The sequence below is a fragment of the Neoarius graeffei genome, chromosome 16 (assembly GCF_027579695.1).
Source record: "Neoarius graeffei isolate fNeoGra1 chromosome 16, fNeoGra1.pri, whole genome shotgun sequence".
Lineage (NCBI taxonomy): Eukaryota > Metazoa > Chordata > Actinopteri > Siluriformes > Ariidae > Neoarius > Neoarius graeffei.
In genome coordinates, this window is record NC_083584.1 from 25,220,188 (window position 1) to 25,240,695 (window position 20,508).

Genomic DNA, 20,508 nt, shown 5'->3' on the forward strand with positions numbered 1-20,508 from the left:
GTCTTTTAAAAACAAGGGATGAAACTTTAATAATAAAAATAAAATAAAATACACAAGTAAACACAGCTGTTCCATATTATGTGCTGTTCTACACATGCTACATTTGGTTAGGTATTTCTGCAATACTCATGATTAGAGCCCTGCACTCCCGCGGGATTCCCGCGGGACCCGCCACAAAGCAGTGCGGCGCGGGACAAATTTTGAAAGCTCATTGCGGGCGCGGGCGGGAGCGCACATATGCAGCGTGGGCGGGAGCGGTGATAAGCTGCAGTCCCGCTAACTAAAAACATGTTTGAAATAAAATTTATAAATTATTAATTTATGTCTATCATATATAATTTGTGCTGGATATTTTATTTGGCATTAATAAAAACATTTTAAGATGCCTACATTTGCAGAGAGAGTCAGATTGCCAGATTGAGTGAGGAATGGCATCTTAAATTTGCCATTGATCACCCTAACCGGAAATCCTTTGATCACTCTAATGACTCGCAGTTCACACCCAGCTAGCAAGAGAACCATGAGTGAAGTGATTTACTGCTTGCGTTAGTCTACAACTCTAATCAGAGAGACAGGTTACACAGTGACGGTAGGCTTGACTCAATGCTATCCCAGAAATCCTTCCTGTAATATGCAAATTTGGCTGTCCAATCAGAGGCGGCCAAATTTGCATATTACAGGAAGGATTTCTGGGATAGCATTGAGTCAAGCCTACCATCACTGTGTAACCTGTCTCTCTGATTAGAGTTGTAGACTAACTCAAGCAGTAAATCAATTCACTTCTCTTACTAGCTCTGCTTTGCAATAAAAAAAAAAAAAAAAAAAAAACGCCATTGGTACAAAGCAAGCCCATTCACTTTTTTATGCTGATCAGAGAATTACAATGGTTTCTCATGTGATAAAAATGTGTGATTTGCAATTAAATATTTTAATCGCTTGACAGCACCAATTATTATTATTATTATTATTAGAGACACTACATGCTGAATTCAGAAACAAGGTAAATAATAACAAACGTGAACGTGAGCTGTAGATATTTATGCTCAAATCCACTCAAAGTAGGGGGCGGGGCACCATCACGCTGTGTCAAGACAAGAACTTTCCTGAGAAATAACGTGAACGTCTGCATCATGCGGGATTTGCGGGCGGGAGCGGGACAAAATATGGCAGACGCGGGCGGGAGCGGGACTGAAAATCGTAATTTTTTTGTGGGCGCGGACAGGAGCGGGACTGAAAATCATAATTCTTTGCGGGTGCGGGCGGGACTGCACAATGCGGGCGCAGGCGGGAGCGGGACTGAAAAATCTGACCCTCGCAGACCTCTACTCATGATACCGTCATGAACCTAGAGAAACTCATGATGTAGAAAGTTCTTCTTGGGATTTGATCCAGTCTGGTTTAGGCACATCAGTCGGTAATTATACGAATGCTCACTCACACTGCCAAAAAGATAATTGAAGACTATAAACAGCATGCGCTTACACGCTCCATCTACTTCAGTAAATATGAAGAATTTAAATCACTGAAGATCAAAGTATGAAATAAGCACCGAAATATTTCAAAACACAGCGATCATACATTATTCTAAATACCATGTATAACCACATAGATTGCATACATGTTTAGCTAAGGATATCAAGCAAAGTTAAAACACAGCTTTTTCAGCAGAATAGTTGCAATGGACTAAACCAGACAAGAATATCCCATATTCTCTGAAATACTAGTAAAATAAATAACCAAATAAATAAATAACTCTAATGTTATTCATGGCCCTGTATAAATAAGTTCTTACAATAATACATCAATCAAAGATGCCATCTTAATATTGTAGCAAAACATCTGTAATTACACCCCAAAACAACCCATTCTAAGAAGTAACATACTGCACCCATACACTTCACTGCCTCTTTGGGTGTAGCAGGAATACGCTTGCGTCCCAGCAGGTACTACTTCAGTATAACATGCCATTCGGTAGGACATTTTGTCCCTGTTCACTGGGGAAAGCCGTCGCTCCATGCTTAGCTCAAACTCTCCACTCGGAGATCCACAGCTGGAGCGAGCCTCTGGACTTAGTGACTCGGAGTCAAAAGATCCCTCAGAGGGCACGTTTTCACACAACATGACCACGCGATCGTCCAGGTCACTAACTGAGCCATGAGCACTGCTCGATGAGCTACTGCCCCTTTTCCTCGTGCGAAGCTTCCTCTTCAGGCTGAGCATCGATGCTGGATGTGCAGTAGGTATAACCGAGCTTGTCTTCCTTCTTGCTTGTCTAAAAGATTAACTCCGGAAGATCTTCAGAGAATATCCTCTTCTTTCATTTCAAGAATATATTCACTAATTCAATTATCATCCAGTTTGTTCATCCAGATCTTCTAGTAATGTTTCTTGGTAATAGCATACACTTGATAAAAGTACTAATACTGGCACTGTGTCTATATTTAAGAAATGAAAAACCTCGGAAAGTGAGCAGCTGCTATTTCTCCTGAGACACAGGCGTGTGCCGTGCATGCAGATGCAGGGTGTTAAAATCACAGCCTCTAGGAAAACTTGGCACTTTTAGGTGCAACGCCCTCCAAATTTCCCCCTAATCCCTCACATGATTTACTATGATGTTGTCAGAAATGTGAGAGTATACCCACACACTTTGCATGTCAGCCATATTATTTCATGCTCAAGTGGAACAAGATGCATCTTGTCCAAAAGTACAAATATATCTTAAAAAATAAACAAAGTACAGATAATTTGTAAGACCAGACGAGAGACATGGATGCTCTGAGGATATCATGTGTGGGAAATTATGCTGCTGGATCCTACAGTTTATATACCCACCGAGTCAAAACAAAAGGGCTTTTAAGAGACCTTGGGATATTGAAAGGTGTGATAGAAATGTAACTAATTATTATTATTATCATCCATAGCCGCTTATCCTGTGCAGGGTCGCAGGCAATCTGGAGCCTGTCCCAGCTGACTGTGGGTGAGAGGAAGAATACACCCTGGACAAGTTGCCAGATCATCACAGGGCTGACACTTATGCCCCTTTTCCACCAAAGCAGTTCCAGGGCTGGTTCGGGGCCAGTGCTTAGTTTGGAACTGGGTTTTCTGTTTCCACTGACAAAGAACTGGCTCTGGGGCCAGAAAAACCGGTTCCAGGCTAGCACCAGCTCTCTGCTGGGCCAGAGGAAAGAACCGCTTACGTCAGCGGGGGGGCGGAGTTGTTAAGACCGACAACAATAAGACCGCGAAAGATCGCCATTTTTAAGTGACGAGAAGCAGCAGCTGTACAAACGCGAAGTCATCCATTATTATTGTTGTTGTTGTTGCTGCTGCTGCTTCTTCCGCATTGTTTTTGCTTTGATATTCGCGCCAAGGTTTATGCAAACGTAGCAACGTAACTGACGTATACAGCGACGTAATGACGTGTCTTCTCTTAGCACCGCGAGCGATGGAAAAGCAAACTGGTTCTCAGCTGGCTCGCAAGTTGAACGAGTTGTGAACCAGCACCAGCACTGGCTCCGAACCAGCCCTGGAACTGATTTGGTGGAAAAGGGGTAACAGAGACAGACAACCATTCACACTCACATTCACACCTTTGCTCAATTTAGAGTCACCAATTAGCCTAAAGGCCCAGTCACACAGCCGATCACGCATAAATCACGTATAAATCATGTATAAAGTTGGCTTGTGCGTGATTGTCAGTGGAGAAATTGACCATTTTTTGGGGGGTGTGTGTGGTCGAAAATCACCGATTAATTGCGCATGAACTACGTACAAATCACTTACAATCACTTACAAATCACGCACATCAGCGCATAGGGTCAAAAGAGGGACAATTTCTGGTTTTTATTGACGAACACTCCACGCATAAACTGTGTATGAACCACGTATAAGCACGCATGAACCGCACACTAGCACTGATGAACGACGCACAGAGCGCGCATGTCAGTGGATATCAGTGAAATGTACGTGTTACTACAGCGAGACATGCGTGATATGTGCGTTATTCGTCAGTGAAAAGTCATCGACGTGCGCGGTAGCGGTAAATTTCTTGCGATCAACCACTAACGGTCCACGCATATGTCGCGCATTGTCCGCGTCAGAACTACGGCAAAGGACGCACGAATTACGTTAAACGGCACACAATCGCACATACTTGTGCGTGATCAATATTTTTGAGCAGCTCAAAACCTGGAATCGCGCACAAACCCGATTCGTCGAACATCCACTGACAACTACTGATGCTCCACGTCAAAAAAACTTATGAATTACGCACAGCACTGATGAATCGCGCACGATTCGAAATTTATGCGCAATTCATGCGTAAATCGTAAGTTTTGGCTGTGTGACTGGGCCTTAACCTGCATGTCTTTGGACTGTGGGGGAAACCGGAGCACCCGGAGGAAACCCACGCAGACATGGGGAGAACATGCAAACTCCACACAGAAAGGCCCTCGCCGGCCACGGGGCTCGAACCCAGGACCTTCTTGCTGTGAGGTGAAAGTGTTAACCACTACACCACTGTGCTGCCTTATTACTGTTGTTGTTGTTGTTATTATTATTAATAATTTGCACTAGCAGCGCTGTCGCAAATTGTGACTCTCACTCATGATCTTTCTACTTTCTTCTTCTTCTCATTATTATTATTATTATCATCATCATCCTAACTTTTTTAGGACGCTATTTCTCCCTCAGTTTTCAGCCAATCATCACCAAATTTCACATGCAAAATACCTTTGGGCTGAATTAAGTTGCTATGACTTTTGGTGCTGATCTGGATCACCAAACCAGAATGATCCATGAAAAACAGGCCTCCCCCCACCACTAAGCGTCATTCACTATCTCTTTCCGTTCTGAATCTATAGAGTACGGTGACCAGCTGCCCCGGTTTGTAAGAGCTAGCGCAAATTTGTTGGTGGTGGTAGTAGTAATAGTATTTGTGGAGGCACGGTGGTTTAGTGGTTAGCACCATCACCTCACAGCAAGAAGGTTCTGGGTTCAAACTTCATGGCTGACAGGAGCCTTTCTGTGTGGAGTTTGCATGTTCTCCCTATGCCTGTGTGGGTTTCCTCCGGGTGCTCCGGTTTCCCCCACAGTCCAAAGACATGCAGGTTAGGTAAAAATACCCAGCCACTGGGGTTGCACAAGCCAGTGTATACTTAGTGCCGGTCCCAAGCCCAGACAGATTGGGAAGGGTTACGTCAGGTATAAAACCTATGTCAAATCAAATATGCAGAACAGATCCGCTGTGGCGACCCCTAACGGGAGCAGCCAAAAGAGGAAGATTATCATTATAATTTAAATTCAATCTGGATTTTTTCCGATATTTTATCAGCACACTTGTGTGATATATATTTATTTATTTGAACTGTGTGTATTTTGCATTGTATTGTTTGATATTTATTTAAACTTCGACTTACTAGTTTTGGCTTGTTGTCTTTCTTGAATATAGAAACATCATAATTCATGCACTTGTGTTTCATACCATGGTGTTTTTTAGTAAACTTGTACTTGGTTGTTGTTATTTTTTTATGTTTTGATGTTTTTAATTCGTACAACCAATACAATATTCAGCAGTCTAAATTCATGTCACTCAGCAAATGTTAGAGAACAAAGTACCTTCTGGAACATATCTGCTAATTTTATTTACTTTTTTTAAATTTAAATATTGCCTTTTTAATGCTTGCAATGTTGCGCATGCGAGCTGTGATTAGCACTGAAAGTATAGAACCTTCAATTGAATTCTTTCTCACCTGTGTTTGCTGATGATAGCATTGAAGAGCTTGCCATCTCTCCAGCTGGTGGTGAAGTTGTCACAGCGCAGGCCGGGGGAGCCCTCCACCATGCGCTGAGACCACAGCAGCAGCTTCTCCTTGGCTGTCATGTCATCGGACTGACCGTTCACCTGTATGTCTGAGATCTGAAGGAAAGGAAAGATGTATACACACAGCACCAGTCAAAAGTATGGACACACCTTCTAATTAATCCATCCATCCATTTTCTGCTGCTTATCCGGGTCCGGGTCCCCCACGACCCGAACCCTTCTAATTCAATGTTGTTGTTTTTTTTTTATTTTTATTAATTAAAGACACTTCATGTCTGAAAGTACTGATGGATGTCGTTTCTCTTTACTTAGTTTAGCGGTTGTTGATATAATATGGATTACTACAGTTGTGGAATAGGGCTATTTACTGTATTTTTATTATTTACTGTTTGATGATCTCAAAACATATGAAACCACACACGCCAAGAATAAATTGATAATTCCAGATTATTCTGGATTAAACAGCAGAACACAAAATTTCATGATTCGTCTTTAAATACAGTACTGTGCAAAAGTCTTAGGCCCCCCAATTTTTTTTTTCATACAAACTTTGTTATAGATTTCCATTTTATGATTTCTGCATTATCAAGTCAGTACAAAACCATTTTAGAGTTTCAAACATTAGTTTTCTCATCTCATCTCATTATCTCTAGCCGCTTTATCCTGTTCTACAGGGTTGCAGGCAAGCTGGAGCCTATCCCAGCTGACTACGGGTGAAAGGCGGGGTACACCCTGGACAAGTCGCCAGGTCATGACAGGGCTGACACATAGACACAAACAACCATTCACACTCACATTCACACCTACGGTCAATTTAGAGTCGCCAGTTAACCTAACCTGAATGTCTTTGGACTGTGGGGGAAACCGGAGCACCCGGAGGAAACCCACGCGGACACGGGGAGAACATGCAAACTCCACACAGAAAGGCCCTCGCCGGCCACGGGGCTCGAACACGGACCTTCTTGATGTGAGGCGACAGTGCTAACCACTACACCACCGTGCTGCCCCAACATTAGTTTTACAGCACAAAATTAAATGTTACAGAAAAAAAATTTTTTTGTATCTGAGCAGCATATTAAAAAAGAATATAAGAGACATAATGAAGGCATTTCCGTTTCCGGTTAAGAGTACACTATGTACATTTTGGCTGCCGCTTCTCACCGGAGCTTTTTATTTTTATTTTTCCCCCCTTTGTTTTTCTTTTTTAATCGTATGGTTTGATGTTTGTTCTTTGTTTAAAATGTTCTTTGCTCTAATGTTTTGTCCGCTGGTTGTGGTGTAGCTTCGGATCCAGTTTTGGGCGTCGGTTTCCTTCAGGCCTTGGTGCGCCATGGGTGATGCCTGTGCTCTTCGCTATGGACTGCAGTGAGCTCGTTGCTCTTTTTAACATCAGGGTTGTCCAGCGCTCTGTGCGGCGGTGCTTCTGAGCAATGTTGCTCGGTGGCGTCGTGGTGGCTGTGCAGGTGGTTTGGGACATACCAGCGCTCTGTGCGGCAGTGCTCACTTTGTGAATCCATGGCGCTATGTTCCGGGCGATGTTGCCCGGTGGTGTCGCGACAGCTGTGCAGGTGGTGTGAGACATACCTTTGTGCGCCTTTGGTGGGACTGTGGGTAACTACGCCATTGGAATTACAACCTGACCCTCTTATGGTGGACTTTTTTTTTTCCCTCTAATTGTAACGCGACCTTGGGGGTGAGAAAGGCACTATATAAATTGAACTTAGTATTTATTATTATTACTGGGTTTTGCTGCAAAATTAAGAAGCGAGTGTGACAGTCAAAGTGTCCAGAAGAACTGGGGCTGCTTCTGTAAGATGCTCAGTAAAACCTACAGCTCAGTTCCTTATCAAACTGCACTCATTGTACCGGAGACTACTATTTTTTTTAAAAGCAAAGAGTCGTCTCACACCAAATATTGACTTTGTTTCATTTATTATAGCTTACTGCATTTCCTTTAATGCTGAAACATTTCATTTCATTGTTTTTAAGCCATTTTTGGTCTACAGCATTTCTTTACATGTGCCTAAGACTTTTGCACAGTACTGTAGGTAAAGAATATCCTATAATAATACACTAGTTCTTGTTGCTAGGATACTGTGCTTGGTAAATATGGAAGCTAGTGGTGATCATGCGACTCGCACAAAAAATGTCTTATGATCAGGGTGTTATTCATCTTTTAGGCTCTTGGTTTTGTGCGTGTGTGGTTTTGTAGTGATTCATAGTCAGGATTTCCCTTTTGGATTCATCACTTCTCCCAGACTAAAATTGACACCACATTGGTCTTTTATAAGCACGTCTCTAAGCATGTGGCTGATACTGTAAGGGAACTTGGGGAAGTTGGTTTAGTTTGGCATTTAAGGAAGTTGGTTAGTTTGGCAGTGAGTCCTGCACACGGTGACTCAAACAGGATGGAAACATCCTTCATCCTTTCACTTCAGCTTTTTCAACTAAACGACCATCTCATCATGTCTGCACAATGCCAGCATCCGCAAAACAAGCCTGTTTTTATTTTCCTATAGAGAACAGATGCCATACAGGTACGATTAGGATTAGTGACACAATGTTCCGTGTGGTTTTATGATTCAATCGGAACTCTAACAGCAAAACCAACTGACGTACCATATTTTCATACCAATGCTGCATGAACAGTTTATTTCTGCAAGCTAAATTAGTTTACAGCATTTACAGCAAGCTTACAGCTGATACAATGACTACACCACACCCATGTCATGTGAATTGAGGCCACAATGAAAAAAAAAAGCAATTAAGTATAAAAAGAGAGCACAGGCGATAATAAAGAATAGACAAATGGCTCTATTATCCCCTAGTCAACGATCATTAAAGTACGGGGGGGGGGGATAAAAAAAAAAACATCAAACGGGTTATGAATCATCAAACTGCCATGCCAATATATCCACACCCTCTTCCTTACAGGGAACACTGAGTCACTGAGGCGGATGGACACTGCCTCAGACCATAATTTTTGCCAATCCCGTTTTAACTTCAAAGTAATCTTTTTTCCCCCCATCAGTAAAGAAACCAAGTGCAGAACCGACAACATTCCAATGGATAAAACTAACAATTTCCCCATTTTGAAAATGAATAACTTTTACAAAGCTTCAACTGAACTTTTCTGGTGCAACCTCTGCTACATTTGTGCACAGGGGCGCAGATACGTTTTTTGAACTGGGGGGGACAAAAAACTGGGGGGGACAAAAAACTGGGGGGGACAAAGCTGCCAGCAAACCAACCCCAACCCCGATATGCCTGTCAAACTTGTTGTGGGTAACCATAGCAACCAAGCTCGAGCTCGCAACCTGTGCAGTCTGCGCAGCTCAACCAACCGAATATCAGTCTTTGTTTTGTTTTATGTGAGTTGTTGCAACTATGTATACACTGCTGTGCACCTCAATAAACCGAATGGTAATTAGTCTTTTGATTTTTCCGTGAGGTTTGCCTTATGCAAAGAAAGACAGCATAGACGTTTTTTCCTCCCTATAAGTGGGGGGGACCGAACGAGGTGAATTTAAATCTGGGTGGGACGAATCCCACCCGTCCCACCCTCTATCTGCGCCCGTGTTTGTGCATTGCATACAATCAAGCTTTCATTGCTTTGGATCTGTTTAGTCTAAAATCAGCCTGAAAAAAAAAGAGAAACTTAAGAAAAAAAAAAACCCCTCAGGTTGTTTACACAGGATCCCTATGCAGAATATACAGTCCAGATGAAGCTATATACAGGTAAACAGCTTTAACAAATAATTTTACCATTAAAATTTGTTGGAAAGCGTGCCAACAGGAGGAAAGGGAACAGGGTTTGGCTAGCAGACTTCGTCGGCTATCCATCGCTAGCGATGATGACTGCTTCATTAGGATGCGCAGAAATGCAGATGGGCCAAGGGGCCTACACCAGAGCGACAGAGTCACCTCCAGTGGCGGCATGAATGGCCCGGCCGAGCCGCCATGGAATAACTGGCCTCACATACTATTCTCCTCTCCTAACGAAGCACCTTGCACAGTAAAGTAAGACAAACAAACGATGTCATGCCCCATCGTGCTGTCTTTCTGGACCTCCAGGCCTGATGCCAAGTGATGCCAAGCCATTTGAGTGGCTCTTCCACATGCCATCTGGTGGTGTGCCATTGACCCTGTTGGGTTCATCTGCCACATTGCACCGAAAAGCGCCCTGCTGCCAGAGCCTTATTGGCGATGTACTATTTAACCCATAGCTAGAGCCTAGGCAGGTGCTACCACTCCGGGTCAGAGCGGACCTGGGAACAATGGTTATTAAGGAGTAACTCCACTTTCCCCAATACTCAAGTCCTCCTGGACCGGAGACTCACCATCAATTGCAGTTTAAAGTCATACCCAGGCTAAGAGACTTAATTGCAATCCAGCACAGCATATGTGAGTATGACAGCATATCCATACTATACCATACCATACCTGGAAGTGAAGGATGATGGTCCATATTAGCCCAAGGGTCAACTTCGGGTTTCCATCTGCTATATCATCATTCCTGATGTTCACCAGTTTGACCTGAGGTGTGTGAAGTTTTACATCCATGCATGTAAAAAAAAAATCTACACCGTGAACAATTTAATGTAAAAAAATCTAAGAAAAGAAAAAAAAAAAAGAATGCAGCGTTTCTTGTACCTGTCTATGTTTGAGGAAGTCCAGGGCGATCTGGACATTCTGTAGCTTGTGGAAACGCATGCGACCCTTCTCTCTGGGCTGTCGGAGACAAAATATAACAGTAGCTCAGAGAACAAGTGGAAATCACTGCTTAAGAGTTAAAGTTAGATACTATGAATGGTTACAGTGTGACAAAAAAAAAAAAATCTGGTCATTCTTGCCACGTAGGTTTGGACAAATTGCATAATGCCACACAAATTACAAAAACGTGAATGAATTTTGAGAAACATACACTACCTGTCAAGTTTCGCAACTCCTACCAGGGCATCTTAGTTGGGGAAAGCTGGGTGACTGGACAAGTCACTTTGTCTCAAAATATTTGCAGAGATTTGAATGGATGTTTTAAATAAATAAATAAATAAATAAATAAATAAATGTGCCCCAAAACACTTGACAGGCACTGCGAGGTAAAATATTATTGAAACACATGACCGTATACTACACATAATAGTCAAATCCATTATCCTACCTTTCAATCTGCATTAAATCAATATACCAAAACATAAGTAAGTAATGTCCACAATGAAATAATGTCCATTTTTCCATTCTTTAACATATCCATTCAACTTCACATCTTACATCTCTAAGGTGAATTAGGTACAATGCCACAGTGAATATGCAATGCATGAGAAGCCATCTGGAACATCTGAGATGGAAATGCATTAGCATACAGTCCAGACCATGCACTGGGACTCATGACAGTAATCAAATGTACAGCCAGTCAAACCTGAGATTGCCAGACTCCTGTCTGATTTCAGTGTATGATGTCACTTATAACTATTTATTTCCATGTCTGTAAGTAGCATTAGACATGACCTGATATTATATATAAAATGAAACATAAGAATTGAATATTGCTGATAATATATACCAGTACTTAACCTTGAGTAAATTTAGCCATGGACTTTTATACATGTCTGTATTCATAAGGTGGAAAGTATTTAAAGCTAGACTGCCTTGCAGGTTTTTCAAATGTAGGTCATGAAAAGAATTTTCCCAGACACCCAATTATTTTTGTTTAGTGGACCGAAAGCTACTGAATTTGAATCACAGACTTCCAATTTTATTAGAGTTTTTTTTTTTTAAATAGAACAATTAATGAATTTAGGGCCCTAAATTCTCCACTATTTTTTCCTGCTTCACCATGACCCAATACAAGATACTACATCATGCATCATGTGGTGGCCTTTCCCCGTTCGCGCAAGGCATTGTGGGATACAAATTTGAAACAGGAGAGGAAAATGGAGGACGTGTGTGAATGAAACATGAAAGACCGACTATAGTAACGGAAAGCGAGAAGAAAAGACATTATGTTGCGAAGGAAAGGAAACGCAGGACCAAACTAATAAATATCGGTGGTCAGCGAGCACCTCGATGTGATCAGCTGTTCGTTTAGCGACAGAATGATGGAACTGTCAGTGCACGGTCAAGGTAAACCTGTAGATGGCAGTAATGCAACACTGGATGCCAGCTGCCGTAAAACCCAAAAGAAGAAGAAGAAGAAGGTAAACCTGCGCATGTGCACACAGACTTCCTCTGTCTGCTTGACTGCATGAAGTGAGCGATTTCATGCACATTATTTGCTAGAGAATCCCCTCAAATTAAATAACTTCCCAGCCACAGAATGTTTTTTTTAATAGATATTACAGAAATAAACATACATCACAATGACCAAATTTCAGAGGGAACCAAATTTCACTGATTTTATGAAATCGAAAGGCCGTTTACTTTTAATATCAAACTGATCCTATACAGTACATAAGCGTGATTTTAATTAATGCTTGTACTCTTAGTCAAAAATGCTTTTAGTAAATATTCATTTAGAGCTTTAGTTATAAATACTTGCTATGAACCTAAAAAATAATTCAAAACTCAAATAGTCTTTATTTCCTTGTCAATTAATCACAATTCTCTGTATCCCAATGTCTATATTTGAAATGAACAATCAGATCGAAACCTATTTCTATATAGGAAATCTTACTTTACTACTACTACTACTACTACTAATAATAATAATAATAATAATAATCTGATCTCGTGCAATAATTCAAAACAAGAGAGGATGATGGCATTGGATTTTGATTATTTTTCCAAAGGAAAACAAAGTATGAATGCGAACCCTGTCCCAACCTTACCTTTAACCTTAACCTTTCGAGCTTTGCATATGAATTGACTTGTGCAAATAGCTATGAATTTGCAAGTGTGAGACCACAGTAAAATAAAAAGATAGGAAAGATCTTGATTTCAAATTTCAGTACTTGAGTACTTAAAAGTGCATACACTTTTTAACTCTAACTCAAGTAAACTTTGGACTCATTTCTGTCACTTTTTAACTAAGTACAATAATGCTATTATTATTATTATTACTACTGTATGCTTTCAGAAAATAAAGTACATTACTGTATCTTACAATGGCTTGTCACTGGGGCAGTACCCTCTAAGGTACTTACCGTATTTGTACCCTTTATTTACTGCTTGGGAACATATCTATGTATATTTTTGGGCCTAAAAAGGTACACTTATGCTGCTTTTCCACTACCAACGCGGCTGAGTTGGGCTGAGCCATGCCGTGCTGAGTTGGGCTGAGTCGAGCTGAGTGGGGCTGTTGGCGCTGCATTTCGACTACAACCGCGCTGAACCGTGCTGGCTGGAAGTGGGTGGACACATTGGGTGGAGTTAGCGAAAGTGGGTGGACGTCATGTGATGTCGTTAGGCGGCGCAAACAGTGACATCAGTGAGCTTTTAAGCGGTAGTCTCACGACCCGGATAGTAAACAATAAACATGGAGGACATGGAGTCGTTAGTGTTGCTGGTCTTGGTGCTGTGGCTTGTTGTCACCGACAACGCCAACAGATACTGGCAAGAGCGTATAGATGAGGCGAGGCGCATAAGGCTTCAGAAATTCTCGTAATTCGTAATTCTTCTTCTTCCGGGTTTACAGATCCCAGCGTGCTCGCGGGGCGTGTGTGGGCATGTGAGGACACTCCTCCTCACCAATCAGTGCACAGGGGAGTGTCTCCTCACGCCCCTAGCCCCACTCAGCTCGGTTTGGCTCGCTTCAGCCCCACTCCAAAACCGTGCGAGTTTTGGGTGCTGAGTCATGCTGCCCTAAGGTAGTCGAAACGCGAGCCGTGTCGGGCTGAAGTGAGCTGAAAAAGGGTAGTGGAAAAGGGCCAATAGTTACCTTGAGGTTCAAAAATGAGCCCTAGAGTGTACAATAGTGTAGTGTACCTTAGGGGACAGAAACGTACTCCTACTGTACCCCTATTTCTAAGCGTGTATTATGGTACCGAGTTAAAAAGTGTATACAGTTTCTTTTCAAAAACAATTGACCTTGCTTGGCTTGAAGGACTTTTTGTCTACTTTACAGATTCCCAGTTCACTCAACTCCATCTTTAAATAACGTACAGATAATAATATCACTTTCCAGAAAGCATACCAAACTTTAGCCAGTCTCACAGATCATAATATCTGGTTGATCAGACTGGCTAAACATAAATTATTACTTATCCAAAACTACCTGAGGGTTTTTTTTTTTTGCGCAGGGGCAAAGAACACTCACACCAAGACACAAGACAAAGGCAGTGACATCATGCACAACCCAGGTCACCTGGGAGTGACGCATGCCAGACCCCCTGAGGAGGCAAGTCGGAAGGTTCTAGACCCACTCACCAACCGTGAGTTCCTGACAACATCACGCTCCCTCGGCTACCCCAGCAAGAGCATCGCAAGAGAAGAGGCAAAGGCAAAGGGGTCAAGGTTAGGGCAGAGGTCAGCCAAGTAGAAAACTGAAAGGTCAGGGGTGGGCAAAATCAGTGCAGGGAGTTGAAACAGGGGCAGAAAACACAACATTAACACGTTAAAAGATGTGCAAAACAAGAAAACCTGTGAAAGTAGATGCAATTCAACTGGGCAGTCATAATTCTGTGTTCCTGAAGGTCTCAAACGTATAAAGTCAAGACATGCAAAAAAACTTGGTGAAAGAGCAAAATGTTAAGGGAATTGAACAACTCTGGTTAAATAAGTATAGGTTAAATACTGACTATCATGCGGCTATTGTGAGTAAGGGAGGAATTGGGTTTATTAAAAGGATGTGTTGCTAGAGTAAGGAGAAAGAGGTGCAAAAGCAGGTATCCAGAAACGAGGTTTTGCTTCAGGATGCATATCTGATGCAAGATCTTTTTTTTTTTAATTTAACTGGGTTTTTTTTTTTGCCCATGGGAAACTGTTCCATTTCAGTGCTAAAGGACTCACCAGTGTTTCTCCAGAGAGCACCTCCAGCAGGGAAATGAGGCTGTGGCCATCTCGCAGATCCTCGTACAGGTCTGTGATGTGCCTCTGAGCCTGGGGATAAAGGCACACAGTACAGACAAAGAAATAAGTCAATCAAATTTTTATATTGTGTTAAGCGGCAAAGTGTCGCGCTTGTGATGTACCAGTAAGTTTGGTTCATCAAATTTCTGATACTTTTTTTGTGAATTAGTTTCATTTTAAACCTAAAATATCCTTACCTTAAAAAAATTCCAATTGAATAAGTTACAAGTAAGGAATAAAACACAACGGGGTGTGTTTTTATAGGAAAACAATCAATCAATCAACGATGTAGTGGTATGAATGCGGCCCAATACAAAGCAGAATTACTTTAACGACCTCAAAGTGTTTATTCCTCTTATAACCACAGCAATTTCCCCATAATTACATACATTATTGTGCTTATTATTATTTAAAGATCAACGTATCATACATTTTAACTGTTTATAGTTATAATTTCTGGTGTGGAGCATCCATAAAACGGAACATCCATTAGTTCTTGATAATATTTATATTATAACAGCTATAAAAGTCTGTTTTAAAGTCCCTGTGTACATTGTTAATGTAGAAACAATAACTTATTGGAATGAGCGCATTAATATAAACAGGAACTACTCTCTGAGCTGCCGTTATAGAAAATGAATTAACCTACTGTATAAACACAACTATCATTTAACAGCGCTGTGGTAAGTCAGATGTATACTAGCTATCTGAAGCATACTTATATTAAGCCTTAATAGCGCTTCATAACTTCATAGTTTATTTTTTAATCTTTTAAAAAGCAATGCTGCAGGATCCTTTTTTTTTTTAAATGGCATGGTGATTTTAGAGGTTTTATGTTGTACATTCTTCAAAAATGGACGCTTTCTTTGGTTGTACCTTTGCGAGAATCCTGAAAGTACCTACACAAGAGTACATCCCTATTAGAAAGGGTTCCATCTAGAAGTTACGAACCCTTAAGTATCCAAAAAAAAAAAAAATTAAAGAAACCTGTGAATGATGCATTTTTTTCTACCAAATATGTTTATGGGGCAGCATGGTGGTGTAGTGGTTAGCGCTGTCGCCTCACAGCAAGAAGGTCCTGGGTTCGAGCCCCGGGGCCGGCGAGGGCCTTTCTGTGTGGAGTTTGCATGTTCTCCCCGTGTCCGCGTGGGTTTCCTCCGGGTGCTCCGGTTTCCCCCACAGTCCAAAGACATGCAGGTTAGGTTAACTGGTGACTCTAAATTGACCGTAGGTGTGAATGTGAGTGTGAATGGTTGTCTGTGTCTATGTGTCAGCCCTGTGATGACCTGGCGACTTGTCCAGGGTGTACCCCGCCTTTCGCCCGTAGTCAGCTGGGATAGGCTGCAGCTTGCCTGCGACCCTGTAGAAGGATAAAGCGGCTAGAGATAATGAGATGAGATGAGATATGTTTATGGGTAGAACTTTATGGACAGACTGTATTTTTAATCTGCATCTTCCCAAGGAATTGGTTTTCAGTGACGACACACTCATCTCATTAAAAAGTAGAGTGAAAGTTACATAGGCCTACTACGTTTAAAAAAAAAAAAAAATCAGCTCTGGCATATGCATTTACATAAATCCTCCAGAATTACTTTCAAAAGCATTTATGCTTTATTTATGCTATATATTTCTATCCAGATTCAGTGGATATGAGCAATCGCACGTTCTGATTGGCTACTCTACTACTAGGCTATCGGCTCATATACCGTGAGTAGAGAAAAACAAAACGGTGGCACGTTTTGCTGAACCAACCAAGGATGAAATAAAAACTCTACTCGAAAACAAACCCCCTCCCCAAAAATACAAAAAAAACCCAAAAAACAAAATATGGAATGAAAGTATTTGATTGTAAGAACATATCTGTTTTTATTTTTCAAGAATGATCGCATTTTTCACAAATTGCTATTGTCACTTTGCCTGTTTGTTTACATTCTTCATCTTTAAGCATTAAAATTTGCTGAATTTTTTTTTTAGACTGGTTCAAAAGCTCAAAGAACTTTGAAAATTACATAACTGAAATGTCCAAGGAAGTAGTAAATAAACGTGTAAAGCTATTCTATACCTCGACACGACAGCAAGACGACACTTTCTACAAAAACACTAAAGTCTATTTGTGAAACCAGATAGGTTAAGAAGTCTGCCTAAGCAGAAATGATTTTGTCAGACGTTTTGTGTAAAGTTTTTATTTATCGAATTTGCAAAAAATAAAAATGCTCCGTTTCTAAAAATCCAGTGAATGTGGATAGAATAAAACAGTTATTCCACTCAATCTCGTTGAACATGGCTTATAGCCAACTCGGTGCTATGCAGAGGTGGAGAGTAACGAAGTACATTTACTTGAGTACTGTACTTAAGTACACTTTGAGTATCTGTATTTTACTTGAGTATTTTTTTGGAAACTTATGACTTTAACTTCAGGGCAGCACGGTGGTGTAGTGGTTAGCGCTGTCGCCTCACAGCAAGAAGGTCCTGGGTTCGAGCCCCGTGGCCGGCGAGGGCCTTTCTGTGTGGAGTTTGCATGTTCTCCCCGTGTCCGCGTGGGTTTCCTCCGGATGCTCCGGTTTCCCCCACAGTCCAAAGACATGCAGGTTAGGTTAACTGGTGACTCTAAATTGAGCGTAGGTGTGAATGTGAGTGTGAATGGTTGTCTGTGTCTATGTGTCAGCCCTGTGATGACCTGGCGACTTGTCCAGGGTGTACCCCGCCTTTCGCCCGTAGTCAGCTGGGATAGGCTCCAGCTTGCCTGCGACCCTGTAGAACAGGATAAAGCGGCTACAGATAATGAGATGAGATGAGATGAGACTTTAACTTCACTACATTTGAAAGGCAAATATCGTACTTTTCAGTCCACTACATTTCTGTCAAGGTCCTCATTACTCGTTACTACGAAGCAGCTTTGAAAGTGGATGTTTTTTTCTTTTTTTTTTCTCAAATGCGATTGGTTTTTATCACAGGTGACACTGAGACAGCCTATCAGTAATCATTAGGGTCATGTCCATAGACTGGATAAAATCAAGTTCAATTATTTCTCAACAGCATTATTTGAAATTCAGTTGATGGCAGAATGGAAGGAGGTGGTACTTCTGGGGAATGCATGCACTCATGGTTAAACCTAGAACCCATGTTTCAGTTTTCTGAAAGGATTAAAGATACGTTTAGTTTTAAATGCTTGCTTTGTTTGTCGAAAACGAACCACATCACAGCCTATAAAAACTTGCCATCCAACCTGCGGAAGTATATTGATGTATATAAACATTTTATTCCAAGAGAAAGCTTGCAGTGAAGTTGTCTGTGCTTTTAGAGCTAGCGATAACATTACAAACGTAGCTGTGCAGTCTGGTTAGTCAAAGGACTTTCTATAGATTTGCCTGTCAAGTTGCCGTAGGCTTGTCCACAGCTAACATTAAACACAGAGCTAGTTAACTTGGACACTGTTAGCATGTAAAAACTGAGTTACGCTAACTTATCTGAAGTCCTTTCAGAAATATGTTTTAGCATAATCTTGCCAAATAAACAATGTAGAAATCTTTCTTTTTTAGTAGCATTAGCTACCCAATATGATTTTGAGTTTGAAAAGAGTTTGCTAGCATGTCAGGTGGAGCTTCACTGACTAGCTAGCTTGACGTTAAACCACCATGATGGCACAGCATGCGTTCATTTTGTGAATTCACATTTCTGTCTTTGGTAACGGCATTAGGTTTTGTAAGCGTTGTGGCAATAATACAACAATGCGTTAACAGATCTGTGAAGAATCTCAGTCATCCAGGTACATAGTAATCTGTGGTTGGTTGAAGAGAGCAACTGGACTTGCTTGAAGATTCTTGAAAAAGTTTCGCCTCTCATCCTAAAGGCTTTCTCAGTTCTGTCTGACTAATAGGGAGTATCCAGTATTTATCCTCTCATGGATCATCATAGAATCCGAATCAGAATGCTGATGGCTGCATTGTAGGTGGCTGATAAAAGATGTCATAGACACCCACCTCTGTTCAATGATGGTCGTTCCAAAATGGTTGACAAAAATGAACGATCCACTCTGGCTAAGATGTCTGCCAGTTTTCTGGAAGTCAACCTGGAATGACCATCATTGAACAGAGGTGGGGGTCTATGACATCTTTTATCAGTCACCTACAATACAGCCATCAGCATTCTGATTCGGATTCTATGATGATCCATGAGAGGATAAATACTGGATACTCCCTATTAGTCAGACAGAACTGAGGATGCCTTTAGGATGAGAGGCGAAACATTTTCAAGAATCTTCAAGCAAGTCCAGTTGCTCTCTTCAACCAACCACAGATTACTATGTACCTGGATGACTGAGATTCTTCACAGATATGTTTCTATGCACTTTGGGATGAGATCCCTTCGACTGGTGCGGGAGTATGAGAAGACTTCCAGAAAACTGGCAGACATCTTAGCCAGAGAGGATCGTTCATTTTTGTCAACCTGGAACGACCATCACTGAACAGAGGTGGGGGTCTATGACATCTTTTATCAGCCACCTACAATGCAGCCATCAGCATTCTGATTCGGATTCTATGATGATCCATGAGAGGATAAATACTGGATACTCCCTATTAGTCAGACAGAACTGAGGATGCCTTTAGGATGAGAGGCGAAACATTTTCAAGAATCTTCAAGCAAGTCCAGTTGCTCTCTTCAACCAACCACAGATGCGTTGACAGAAAATGTACTTTTAATACTTAAGTATTTTTAAAAGCAAGTACTTCAGTACTTTAACTTAAGTAAAAATTTGAGTGTACAACTTTCACTTGTATCGGAGTAACATCTGACCAGCAGGATCTGTACTTTGACTTAAGTAATGAAGTTGGGTACTTCGTCCACCTCTGGTGCTACGCACCTTGTCGGCTATCAGCTCATGTACGACTTGCTTTCGTGGAATAATTGATTATATGAGAAAGAGAGGAAGTCTTCTAATAAACAGTGGCCCAAGACTATGGAAATACTTCAAAATTCAGTTCTCAGGAACTCATGGCCTAAAGGTAACTTGGGTTAATAAATATACTGTCATTAAACTCTCATCAATTTTTTCCTGATGAATTTCTGGTTGAAACTTCCTTAGACTAACATTTCTGTCCAGATAAGTGCAGAACAATTTAATTTCAAGGAACTTAGATGGTGGTGATGATGTAAAATATTGACAGTCCATTGTGATGAATCTATGGCCTGAAGGTTGCATGGGTTAATATTTATACTCTTATCATGAACCACTCATAACCAGAAAGGTCACGCTGCTCAGATCAAATGAAAACAGTCAGCAGTTGAATAACCAGCAGGTCGCAAGTCTGTCTGTTCACAGATTTAAGGCAAAACACAGCACAGCAAATCAACCGAAAGAGTGTGTTAATAACTTGCATCTATTTTTACTATTTGGTGTCAGTAAACTCACAGGGGGGAAAAAATAAATAAAAACTCAACTGAAACATTTCCTGTCAAAGCCTGTTTCTATTGAATGCTAAAAGCCTCCTGCAGAAGAAAGAGTTGATCTGATTGCACCGATATTATAACGGAGCATCATTACTCAGATTTATCCTCAGATGACTGACTTATCTTTGATTTGATGTTATATTTAGTTTTTAAATGAAAATTTGTCACTCCAAGTGGTTTAGACTAATCTGTAAGGGGTCGAAAGTTACTATATAAACACTCTAACACCTGTT

At 41.2% G+C, this 20,508-nt stretch overlaps 1 protein-coding gene across 6 annotated transcripts in view; it reads right to left on the minus strand.

Annotated features, from left to right (window-relative positions):
* The window catches only part of pleca (plectin a), a 327,839-nt gene that overhangs the window by 72,179 nt on the left and 235,152 nt on the right, over positions 1–20,508 (minus strand). For all 6 annotated transcript variants that reach the window (XM_060942675.1, XM_060942674.1, XM_060942678.1 and 3 more), the window contains 4 exons: positions 14,768–14,857; positions 10,475–10,552; positions 10,265–10,357; positions 5,751–5,917 (listed from right to left, as the gene is read on the minus strand). In XM_060942675.1, coding sequence (XP_060798658.1) covers positions 5,751–5,917; positions 10,265–10,357; positions 10,475–10,552; positions 14,768–14,857 — 428 coding nt within the window. The remainder of the gene's footprint in view (positions 1–5,750; positions 5,918–10,264; positions 10,358–10,474; positions 10,553–14,767; positions 14,858–20,508) is intronic.